The sequence below is a fragment of the Benincasa hispida genome, chromosome 8 (genome assembly GCF_027475165.1).
Source record: "Benincasa hispida cultivar pf3 chromosome 8, pf3_genome.v1.1, whole genome shotgun sequence".
NCBI lineage: Eukaryota > Viridiplantae > Streptophyta > Magnoliopsida > Cucurbitales > Cucurbitaceae > Benincasa > Benincasa hispida.
Window position 1 is genome coordinate 13,130,240 of NC_143485.1, and position 13,425 is coordinate 13,143,664.

Here is a 13,425-nt window from a genome sequence, read left to right on the forward strand (position 1 = left end):
ACTTTGCCATTGGGTTTTATATAAAAGATTTAAGTTTTACAAGTCAACACAAATACTTTATTTTTTTTATTATTTATTTTCATTTTTTTACTTGGATAAATATATAATTTGATATTTTTTTAATATATTATATAAACGAACAGATCCAAATCGAAAATTACTTAGTTGTCTTCCTATATGAGGAGAGTCAACTTTAATTTGAAATCTTATGGTGTAGAAAGTTATTAGTTTAATACAATCCTTTAGTCCATTAAAGAGTGTATTGAATGTTGAAGTTGCTTGAAGATAAAACTTAAATTTGAAATATTACAAGCGAACTATATAGAATAATATGACAATTGACATAAGACTACGTTCACTTGTGCCTAATGATAGACACATTCGAGAATGTGGGTTGACACACAAAGTTATTAAAAAGTTTCTAAGTGTCAAGTGATTCGTTTGGATGGTTCATCAACCTACTTTTGTAATGGAAACTCACGTTGGTGTCTAGTGAGTATTTGACAAATGAATTTAGAATGGCGTATACCTTGTTTCGGGTTATTGAATGGGATGTGGAGTTGTGTTAGGTGTTTCGGGTGGGGTTTGGTAAGGATGTGCGAAGTAAGTTATTTTAAGTTTTTTGGTATGCATTAATTTACTTTATTTGGCAAGAGAGGAATCGTCGGCTGCATAGAGGACGTCCAAGAATGGCGTATACCTTGTTTAAGCTTATTGTCTTTTTGCTTCGTGCTCGTGTTGTTTCTTGGTGGATTGATCTTCATGGCCTTCTCTAGTTTGTTTGTTCTCGTTGTCTTTAGTTTTCTCTAAGATACTTTGGTTTTTGTGTGTTCCCTAGCTTGTGGGGTTTTTTCTTCTGGTTGGTTGGTTTGTTTATTTTTCCTTTTAGGTTGTCTTTTTACTATGGTTATACTTGTTTCGTCTGTGCGTTGTTTATGTAGGTGCTTTGTTTGCTGTGGTGCCTTAATCACAGGCTTTGGAATCCCTCTTGTTGTTGTATAATAATATTACCTATTAAAAAAAACCTTCCAAACTTATTTCCACTACTATAAGCTAAGACGACAACCTTAGTTCATGAAGTTAGTATGGAAGCCTCTCATGAGATATTACTATTACAAAGATGAACTTCAAACTTTGTGATGCTCTATCTGAAAAGCATAGACAAAGTCTTATTCGAGATTTTCTTTACATTCCGAGAGCTTCTAATATGGACGTATATATCCTTACTATTCATGCAAGACAATGCATTGGTAACAAATTTTGTTAGAAGATCCTCCTCTAAATTGATGAGGTCACCTATAAGAAAGGTCATCATTTATATATGTTGTTTAATTTTGTTTTCTTGGGATAAAATAATTCTCTCACAACTCATAATTAGTTCATAAGTTATGAAGTTGTAAATACTACTTCAAATTTCCATCAACTCATAATTCTATGTTCATTTGTGTTCCCATTAATCTCAAACTCCCTCCTAAGAGTGCACTTTTATCCTAAACTTTCGTTGCGCAATTTCCTAATATAATATGAAATCTTATTTGTACAAATATTTTTGTAGTAGCAAGTGAGATTTGAATTTGGGTTTTGTAGTGCTTAAAAGAAAATCCTATAATATTTCATAAATATCTTAAAATTTGAATTTTTTTTAAAAGGTGACTTTCAGGGTTAATTTTAAACAATTATACTATTTTTCATTTATTTATATCCGATTTTTATATTTTTTTTTATTTTTTCGAAGCTACTTTAATGATAGAGAGAGAAAATACATTTATTATAGAGAGAAAATGTATTTAATATAATTTTTCTCATTTATCAATTGGAGAGAGAAAATTATTGTTATTTTTTTTCATTTTCCAATTTGGAAAAAAATGCGAAATTTTATTTTCTATTTACGTTGGTTTTTACGTATCAATTTATTGACCTTTTTTTTTACAGATTAATGGTTATTTTAAATATATCTTAGAATATCTTTTACGGATTCATAGTTATTTTAAATATACCTTAGAACATTTTGTTAGGTATTTGAAAATATTCTAACCAATATATGAAATATACTACAGTTCATAAATTAAAGATTGACTCAATGTTTGACATAAATCACAGTATATATATCATAATACATGAAATCTAAATAAAAAAAAATACTCTCGTTTATATCAAATAAACGAATGTATAAACGAAAGTATATATCAAATTTCCTATAGAAGCTAAAAAAAAGTACATATATATCACAATATATAAAAAAAATAGGAAAAATAAAACTAAAAATTGAATTAGGTCTCTCGTTCATCTACTCCGAGTTTGTTGTGGTCGTTCATTTACTCCGAGTTAGTTGTCGCCGCTCATTTGCTTCGAGTCCGCCGCCGCCATTCATTTGCTCCAAATCCGTCATTATCATTCGTCTGCTCCGAGTCCGTCATTGTCATTCTTGTCGTCCCATGCTCGCCGCGTCGCCAGATCACCCCACGTCATCCGTCTCCTGCTTGAATCTCACACCACCAGAAGGAAAAAAGAAAGGGAGGAAGAAGGAGAAAAGAGGAGGAGAAAAAAATGACTTTGAAGCATGGGGGAGAGAATAATATATATATATATATATATATATATATATATAACATAGGTGAGGGCTAAATTGTAAACAAGCGCTCATATTAGTTTCATGAAACGAACTTTTCGATAAATAAAAATATTAATTTTTTGTTTATTATGGTCTCTACTATATGTTTTTAAAATGTCTATTTTGGATCGTTTACTTCTAAAAAATGACAATTTTAGTCCACTCATTTTCAATTTTATTTCATGGTTAAGAGACCAAGATGAACCAAAATAATAAATATAGAGATCAAAATGAACATTTTAAAAATACAAAATTCAAAATGTGAGCAAAATTTGAGAGTACAATAATCAAACTAATATTTAAACCTAATCTTTAGGAAGAATATATTGTGTTTCTTTTTTCTTTTTGACTATATCATATTGTTGTTACTTTAACTTCTTTGTTGTTATCAAATTAAATTCATTTAGTATATAGATGGCTACTTTCACTTTTTATTTCTTTTTTTTTTTTTTAAATACCACTTCTTATATTTTTGAAGAAGGCCTACTTTTTAATTTTGAAAATAATTAGTTTTGTGTTTTAACATATTTGATTATCTGTGCGTGCGTGTGATTCAAGTGACAAACATGAAAATTTCTTTTTTGAAAAAAAAAATTAATTAAAATAAACATGAAAATTAACTCAAGGATATGGATGGCATGTAAAGTTTGGAAAACTATGTTAAGTGTTCAAAATTATTTTAAAAATATGAATATATGACTTGCAAACTTCTTATATCATATCATTTGTGATTAAACCTTAAAGAAAATCAATTTCTTTCTAAAAAGAACATTTTATGGATAAAATTTATCAAGTGAAGGTAAGTTTAATATCAATTTTTGAATAGTTAAAATAATTTTTATTTTTAACTAATTAAAAATCAATTTTCAAATTTTTTTTTCCCATGGGTTAGAGGCTCGAAAATAATATTTTTGAAAATTCTAAAAAAGTGTAAGTGTTTATTTAATCAAGAGGATGTTCTCTTATTTACCTCTAAATCAGTTCATGATGATTAAGTATGAATGTTCTTTATTAAAGTTTATTTGGAGTGCTTAATACTTTTTATATGACTAAAAATACTATGTTCTCAAAATCCTAATGTTTAAGAGTAACATAAAAATTATTTTGAAAAAAAGAAAAAAAAAATCAACATGAATATAATTCAACTTACACCAAACTGTTCTATCAAACTCAAGATATAAAATTTAATCCTCTAATGCGCAAATTTTCTGGAAAAAAAATTAAATAAAGAGAAAAAGAAAATTTTTTCTTGAAGTGTTTAGTAAAAATCACTTAGAGGACGTTTAGGGCAAGCACTATTTTAAGACTATACTAATCACCCCTTGCTACAGTAAATAATATTCCAAAACCCTCCAATTAGTTACAATCGGTATTTACTATTTGGTACAGTTTTTACTATTTTACGTTCATAATTTTTTTATTTTTTGCTACCTTGTTTACTATTTCTTTCTCAAACTAAAATTGTTTACACCTCAAACATATACTATTATAACCTAAACTGAAATAATCTACACCTCAAACACAAATTATTTAACCCAACTATAATAACCTAAGACTCTAATAATCAACTCCTTGCCCCAAACACCTCCTTATGGAGCAATTTTGGACACTAACCAAAGTACTTGAACAGTGGCACTTCAAACTCACTTTTAAGCACTTGTGTATCAATTTATACCCCTTTCAGATTTAGTATGAAAAATATCATGCGAGATATTTATTTTTTAATTAAACTTCTAAATTATTATAAGTGAATCACTTTTAGAATCTTATGCTTACATTGTATGTAGACTTTTCAAAAGTCAAATTAAAAAAGAAAAAACGATTAGAATGGATTATGACAAATTTCAAAGGAAATCTAATCGAGAGTCAAATTTGATTCTTTTAGAGGTCTAATTAATAAAATTATAAGTCTAACACAATGTTTATCAATGAAAAATGTAATAAAAAGTTTAAATTGATACAATTATTAGTTTAGAGTTTAAAATTGATACATCCCAAAATTTAGGTATAAAAATTTATATTTTTCTTTTTCTATATTTTTTCTTTTACCATTTTACAACTTCTTAAAATCTAATGAGATATACATTTATACTCATATTAATAACGTTTAAGATCATATTAGATCACATGTATATATGATCTAAGATAAACGATCAAACTTGTAACGTAACCAAGTATTAAAGTAATATAATATTTTAAATAGTGCCTAACAGTTTTGATTTTTTGAATGTGGAAAACTCAATTTCAACTTACTTTTGGGTATTGAATTGTTTTTTTCCACCACTTTTATTTATTTGTTTATATTTATTTGAAAGAGTATGATTAGAAAAATAGAGAGTGATTTAATTTGGACCAATAGAAATAGAATGTTGTGATTGTGACCGAACTAGCCGGCGATTAAGGGAAAAGACCCATCAATTGTGGTTGGGAAAGATCATTTTGGCCACTACTAACTCTTCAATGTTAAGCAAAATATATATATATATATTCTTTCTTTTTAAATTACAATCGATAGGATTTTTAGAAATAATAATTAAATATTTATCATTTAAAAAAAAATTACAACTATAGTTAAGTCTATCGACGAGACTTTTATAAACTACTACCAATAATATGGTCTATGACTATTTAAATTTGACCATATTTGTAATTTTTTTACATTATATTATATCGACTAATACTTTAGGTCTAATATTTATATTTGCAACGGTCGCTTTTTTTTCTCTTGTTTATTATTAGAGAAGTCTTGAAGAGAAACCAATCTTAATTTCCATTTTCCCAATAAAAAAGTGGAAGAAGAGAAAAACATCCTTTTAGGTTTTGTAGTGTGCATGTCCGTTGGGGAAAAAGATAAAGAAAAATGAAGGCCACTACGCCTTTGAGAAACTAATAACTTAGGCAATTCGTTTTTTGTTTTTGGTTTTTGAAAATTAAGTCCATTTTCTTCTTATTTCTTTCAATGATTTGCATTTTTCTTAAGTATAATAGTTTAATTTTTAGTCAAATTTCAAAAACAAAAACAAGTTTTTAAAAGTTATTTTTTTAGTTTTCAAAATTTGACTTGGTTTTTTAAACTATTGGTAAAAAGTAGATAATAAAGGAACAAATTTGGAAGTAGAAGTAGTCTCTACATGTTTAATTTTTAAAAACAAAAACAAAACTAAATGATTATTAAATGGGGCCTAGATATATTCATTTGTTTTGTTATTTTTTTTTTCAATTTAGTTTCAATATCTTTACGTTATAATTTGATAATATAGACGTAATGCTTACCTTTGGAACTTAAATCTTTCTCATTTGTTTTGTTAGATCCATTTATTGTTATGAAAAATTGAATTATTAAGGTCTTGTTTGGTAACCATTTGGTTTTTTATTTTTTATTTTTGAAAATTAAGCTTATAGTCCGTGCTTCCATCTCCAAATTTCTTTTTTTATTATTTACTTTTTACTAATTGTTTAAAAACCAAGACAAATTTTTAAAACTAAAAAAAATAGTTTTAAAAACTTGTGTTTTGTTTTTGAAATTTGATTAAGAATTCAATCATTATACTTAAGAAAGATGTAAATTATTATAAGAAATTGAGAGAAAATAGATATAATTTTTAAAAATCAAAAATAAAAAAACGAAATGGTTACCAAATAGATCTTATGTGGTTTGATTATCATTTTGGTTTTGATTGATGACCATTTAGTTTTTGAAAATTGTGCATGTTTTTAGTTAGTATTTTCTTTTTTTTTGTTTTTAAAATTTGGTTTGGATTTGAAAAATACTTGGAAAAAGTAAATAACAAAACAAAAGAATTTATGATTGTTAAAAGTAGTATGTATAAGTTTAATTTTCAAAGAAAAACTAAAGGACTACCAAATAGATTGGAATGTCAATTCAATAGATTAAATTAAACATCACGGGTTGGCTTAGTGGTAAAAAGGTGACAGTCTCGACAAATGACTAAGAGGCCAGGAGTTAGATAGATGGTCTCATGAGATTAGTTGAGCTACAAATATCTATAAAAAGAGATTAAAATTAAATAAATGGGAGCTACACTTGTTTTTTTTTTTTTTTTTAACAACATTCCAAGTAAGTTTCAGAAATATTATTCATTAACATTTTATCAATATTTCATTACCATATATTCACAAATTTGTTTAAAATTTCCAAAGGTATCGATGTTTAAAAACTACGTTAAGAGGTAAAGTAGTTTATATCAAAATTAGAAACGAATAGTTGAAGAAGGCTTGGCTATCACAATCCACAAAATCACCTTTTCCTTGTTTAGATCTCATTTGATGTAAGGCCACCTTTAGAGCAATGAAAAGTAATAAATCAATGCTAATTTAAAAACAGACCCATTTTCAAATTTATAATAAAAAAGTGCAAACGATTTCATAAGTCGTTATCATTGTAGTTACCATTATTGTTACTGTTTCAAAGAAAGAAACATTATGAATTTTAATATCTATATTGTTAAGTTATTGTTATCTTTTGTTATTCTTACTCATTACAATTGATTCATCAATGAGATTCTATCACGATTACATTAATTTTCATTACGGTTTAGTAAACATGGGTTAACTTCAAAAACAAAAATAAAACATCCCTTTTCACCGGTCAACAAGAATTCTTTTGGTGAACAATACTAAAATTTCGATAATTATTAATCTTTTAAAAAAAGATAAAACTCCCGTCCCTCCATTTTACATTCAACTCTCTAGTAAGAAAACACACTAGTTAAAAGATAAGCTACATCAACTTCTGATATATTGTTTGTACTATCAACTTTGAAGTCGGAGGTTCATTACTCCTGTTGTACATATTATTAAAAAAAAAAATACTATGTAAAGCCACATTCATATTATTCCGGTCTCTTCCCATAACTTCTTCTAAATTAGGACATGTTCCAAGATATTTGAATGGGTTGGAAGGCGTAATTGCAAATTGCTTCGTTCCCAGGTACAACGGTCGCTATTTGTAATTCTTTTGTTTTGTTATTTACTTTTTACAAGTATTTTTCAAATCCAAATCAAATTTTAAAAACAAAAAGAAAGAAAATACTAACTAAAAACATGCACAATTTTCAAAAACTAAACGGTCATCAATCAAAACCAAAATGATAATCAAACCACATAAGATCTATTTGGTAACCATTTCGTTTTTTATTTTTGGTTTTTAAAAATTATATCTATTTTCTCTCAATTTCTTACAATAATTTACATCTTTCTTAAGTATAATGATTGAATTCTTAATCAAATTTAAAAAACAAAACACAAGTTTTTAAAACTATTTTTTTTAGTTTTAAAAATTTGTCTTGGTTTTTAAAACAATTAGTAAAAAGTAGATAACAAAAAAAGAAATTTGGAGATAAAAGCACTGTCAATAAGCTTAATTTTCAAAAATAAAAAATAAAAAACCAAATGATTACCAAACAAGACCCTAATAATTCAATTTTTCATAACAATAACAATTATGGATCTAACAAAACAAATGAGAAAGATTTAAGTTCCAAAGGTAAGCATTACGTCTATTTTATCAAATTATAATGTAAAGATATTGAAACTAAATTGAAAAGACAAATAACAAAACAAATGAATATACCTAGGTCCCATTTAATAATCATTTAGTTTTGTTTTTGTTTTTGAAAATTAAACATGTAGAGACTACTTCTACTTCCAAATTTCTTCATTTATTATCTACTTTTTACCAATAGTTTAAAAACCCAAGTCAAATTTTGAAAACTAAAAAAATAACTTTTAAAAACTTGTTTTTGTTTTTGAAATTTGACTAAAAATTAAACTATTATACTTAAGAAAGATGCAAATCATTGAAAGAAATAAGAAGAAAATAGACTTAATTTTCAAAAACCAAAAACAAAAAACGAATTGTCTAAGTTATTAGTTTCTCAAAGGCATAGTGGCCTTCATTTTTCTTTATCTTTTTCCCCAACGGACATGCACACTACAAAACCTAAAAGGATGTTTTTCTCTCCTTCCACTTTTTTATTGGGAAAATGGAAATTAAGATTGGTTTCTCTTCAAGACTTCTCTAATAGTAAAAAGGAACGTTCTCTCTTAATTTCTAGTCTCTCGTATCATCGTCTACATATATCTGCAAACAACAAAAAGGGAGGGAAACAAAAGATGCATAACTTACAAAACTACAATAACTCTTCACAATTCATCCTTTAAGTCAGTGGTAGGACTGCTCTTTGGGCTCTCTTTTGCATCATCACTAGATTTTCCTTCAGAACTCTCAGCTTTTGGACTTGAAACTGGCTTCTGTAGCTTAAAAGGGATCGATGCATTTTTCTTTAGGAATTTGTAAAATGCCACAACTGTTCGATCGGTATCGACCGTGATCTGAAAATCAAAGCAAGCAGTCAGAAATGGATCTGATCATTTCTTCGAAAAAAGCGGCTCAAGAGATTATGATGTTTACTTACAGGATCAAAACTCTTATTTCCAGCAGGGAAGAATAGAATTGTTGGGAATCCATCGGACTGTAACGAGAAGAATGAAGAGCAATTCTCTAATAAGTTTCAGTTCATATCATCACAAGTTCAAAAGATACACACACATATGTATGTATCTATGTATGTATATAGCCCATGTTTGATCATCATTTCGCCTTTTGATTATTGGAAATTAAACTTATAAACCCAACTTCCACCACTAAATTCCTTCATTTTGTTGTTTATTTTTCAAGGGTGTTTTCAAAATCCAAGCCACGTTCAAGAAAGAAAAAAAGATTTAAAAAATTATTTTTGTTTCTAGAATTTGATTATAAATTGAAATGTTTTGTTTTATGAAAGGTAAAAACTATTGTAAAGAATTTTTTTAAAATAAGTATAAATTTCAAAAACCAAAGATTTAAAATCAATTGGTCATTGAATAGGCCCAAACAAATCCAAAACATCCATCGATAATCATTTGGAAAGTAGCTGTATAGCAAGGGATTTTCCTTCCAATGTGTTAGAGCAACAATGGCAAATGCAGAAATGTGACAACAAAATCACGATACCTTCGCCCGGGGATGTTCATTCGTTGTGCCGTCCATCTTAGCAATGACAAGTGAATCGACGCCACGTAGATGTTTGGCAAGCTTGTTGTAAGTTGGTTCCAGTGCTTGGCAATGCCCACACCAAGGAGCATAAATCTGGAAATGAAACATAAATCAGTATATAAAGAACTACATGAGGGTGAACAGATAAATGGATTACACAATACCTCAAGGAGAACATCCTTCGATTCATCTAGAACAATTTCATCAAAGTTGTCTCCGACCACTATTTTCACGTCACCATCATTCTGCATAAACATGGGGAAAACACATTTTAGAGATCAAATATTGAAAAGTAAAGTTATACCGACAGAAAAAGTGAGTTAGTTCAACTTACAGTCTCAGGAATGGGATCTGACTTATAAAAGGGTTTTAGTTTGTCTTCCAAGAAATTTTCTCCAAAAGTCTATTCAGTGAATTGGGTGAGAAAAGAGAAATTAGATGAGAAGTCAAAGTAAACAAGATACTCTTTACAAGGATAGGAAGGAAGGTAAATTGGTGGACCTTAATATTTTCCAAGGTAACTTCCTTATCAAGCACAAATTTCTTGCTGTCCTCATTTCCAGTATAACCAAGGACCTATATGAAGACAAAAATTTCAATTTCATCACATTGGAATATACGAAAAACCAACTTCAACCAAACTTCCTTATCAAGCAAAAATTTCTCACTGTCCCCATTTCCAGCGAAGTAGAATTTGTTTTTAAAAAATTGGGGTGCTTAAATTTATGAAAATGTTTTCTATGTTTTCAATTTCAAAGCCTATTTGTAAAATCTTTTTTTTTATTGTCGTATGTTCATTTCGTTTCTTTAACATACAACACATTAAAGGGAAACTGATGTTTATAGGTAAAAAAGTACCTTCTGATGTTTGGGAACACATGAAAATGACAGTTCACACATTATATACAACCTAGTACCTTCTAAATTTTACAAATCATATATGCACAAAACAAACATAGATAACAGATTACATGCAATCGGGTTTCGATAACCTATACTATTTCTCATATAATCCAAATACAAGTTACAAATTTAAACTTCTCAATCTCAAGCTTGCTTGATAAGGCTAAGCAAACATCCGTAAGTTGTATCTGGAAACAAGTATAGTAGAGGTAATGAAAAAGATCACCTGTGGACCATTGCCACTAATCCCAAAATATTCTGATACTGGCTTTCCAACATCTTCATTATCAATCTCCACATAAACAAAAATAAGCTGCATTAAAACACAGAAAAAAAAAATTAGAAAGAAAATACTGAGAGCAACCCTTGGATTCCAAAATAGCATAACAATGCCTCTCACAATTCCTCGTTAATATCTACAAGAAAAGATAAGACAATTTTCTGAACTTACAAGCTAAGGACGTGGATAACAAATATTCCTAGTCAATAAGACTAAACTTTCGAATTTGAATTTAGCTTTTCAAATCTCAAAAAAACAAAAAGGAAAAAAAGAAAATTATAGTCTACTCATCAACAACGTACCTTTCCTTTAAAAGACTTGGCCGATTCTTCAAATATGGGGATGAGTTTCTCTGAATCATTTGAAATTGCAAAAAGAATTAACTGGGCACAGAAAAAAAATACAAATGTGTCAAGAATAAAGGAATTCTCGAGCTGAACTTCACAAACAAAAGTTGTTTCAAGGTTAGCCAAGAGCACGTTTTATACTACAACACCTGTTTCTTAATTGAACTTTCAAAAATCAATGGTGCGCTTTCTCTAGTAAACTTTGTAACTAAAGGAAGCTTATTGGCAAATACAAATTCAGCAATTGCAGACTTGGAAAACTCGCCATCTGTAATAGAAACAAAACTCAGTAAATTACAATCCACCCAAAATATATCATCTCTTGAAGTAATAAATAAAAACAAAAGTAATAATCTAACCAAAGCGGCTCAGTTTTTCAGCCTCCTTCTTAAGCAATACCAAAGCAGGGCGTTTCGCTGAAGCTTCAATGTGGAAAAGCTTTGCCACTTCAGGATTCACCGTTTGGTAAAAGTTGACATCATCTTCCAGTCTTGAAGCAGCAGCAAGCTCATCACTCTCAGAGCCCTGTCAAATAGCAACAAAAGATCATGAAGAAATAGTAAGTATCCCTACAGATTTATCCATTGAGCCACTAACACTACAGCAACAAGTACAGTTCATGAAGTTGATCCAATCAAATGTCATAAATGCAAGCATATAAAGTGAACAAAGCATAAATCAAACAGAACCGAGTATACTCACCACCAAGGAGTTCAGGTAACCAACAGCAACCTTAGTTTCAGAAGTCAGAATGCGTTCAGCATCTTCCACTGAAGTTATGTTGTAAATACCAGGTCCGGTCTTCTTCTTGATCCAGGTTACTATAGCATCCCTGTAAAGACGAGGTAATTAGCGTATAAATACGGTGAACACACACAGATCAAGAATGTAATACAACGTTAACTAATCAACGCATTGTGGCAAACAGTCCCACTTATTTAGATCTCGAAGTCAAAAAGAAAACAAATCTGAAGTCAAGCATTCGCTCCATCTCCTAAGCATCAATGAGAGCCAAACAAATCTCACAATTCAGTACACTTACTTTGTCCTCTGTCCAGGATAAGGCTTGTGCACTCCATCAGAGAAGAAATAAACGGTAGGAAATCCTTGAACATCGTACTGCTGCGCCAATTCATTCTCCTCCGTCGCATCAACCTTCGCCAAAACCACATTCTCAGCCTTCAATTCAGTGGCCGCAGCCGCGTATTCAGGCGCCAAAGCCTGACAATGACCACACCATGGAGCATAAAACTCTACCATAACAAACCTATTCTCCTTAATGAAATCGCTGAAGTTACCCTCCTTCAAGACGACAACATCCTTTTCATCCACCACCGGCGCCTTGTACTCATCTCTATCACCTTCTGAGTCTTCGAAGTCGGAGAAGTCTCCAAAATCTTCATCCTCGGCTCCTCCTTCAAAATTATCAAAATCAGGGAGATGGTGATGACCGGAGGCACCATGAGCCTCATCCGGCTCCTCGAGGAAGCTGAGATCTTCGTCGTCGTCATCAGTAGACTTCGAGGGGGGAGCTTTGGCAGGAGAATCATCTTTACAGAGAACGGAATTGGAGAAGAGAAGGAGAGCAACCATAGCAAGAAGAAGAAGAAGAAGAGGAGGAGGAGTTCGAGTAGCCATTGTGAGACGAATGTTCAATTTCGGATCCGAATCAGATCTGGTGAGTTTAGAAAATTGGAAGGGTTTATAAGAGTGGGGACTGAGGATCAAAGGTCAATGCTTCAAAACGACGTCGTCATCTAGGTTGGAAAAATAACGGTCGAGCTGGAAATGGAAAAGCTTCTGATTGGTTGATTATCGTCACAGACACAGTCACTAATTACACGAATTTGATTTTTTTTTTCTCTTTTCTTTTTGGGTTGAGATGCACGTTTTGCTTCAGGTATAGTATTAAATTTTTCCCGATATGTCGATATTTTTATTTATATTTTTATGTTTACGTGAATTCAACATCAATATAAAGGGTGAATCGATATTTTGATTTATGAAACACAAAAAAATTAGTATCAAAATGTCAATAATATAAATAATAGACATATTAACTTGTTTGAAAATCATAAGATGTTTATTTATTAATTTAAATTTATTTTTGAATTTTGTTATAATTTTTTTTAGAAATATCCATCAAAATCGACATCTTATCGATATTTCCATCAAAATTAAGATCTGGACATCGATATTTTAAACCTTAGGTGCATATAATTTGAGT

The 13,425-nt window shown here is 29.6% G+C and overlaps 1 protein-coding gene across 1 annotated transcript; it reads right to left on the bottom strand.

Moving 5' to 3' along the window:
• Positions 1-8,569: 8,569 nt before the first annotated feature.
• On the bottom strand, positions 8,570-12,929 carry PDIL1-4 (PDI-like 1-4). The gene is made up of 12 exons (XM_039039672.2): positions 12,241-12,929; positions 11,901-12,030; positions 11,558-11,723; positions 11,348-11,466; positions 11,154-11,234; positions 10,798-10,884; positions 10,170-10,244; positions 10,003-10,071; positions 9,833-9,913; positions 9,627-9,761; positions 9,049-9,105; positions 8,570-8,965 (listed from the first exon to the last, which is right to left on the bottom strand). The coding sequence occupies exons 1-12, from the start codon at positions 12,834-12,836 to the stop codon at positions 8,777-8,779; spliced, it is 1,785 nt and encodes a 594-aa protein (XP_038895600.1). The 5' UTR covers positions 12,837-12,929; the 3' UTR covers positions 8,570-8,776.
• Positions 12,930-13,425: the final 496 nt, after the last annotated feature.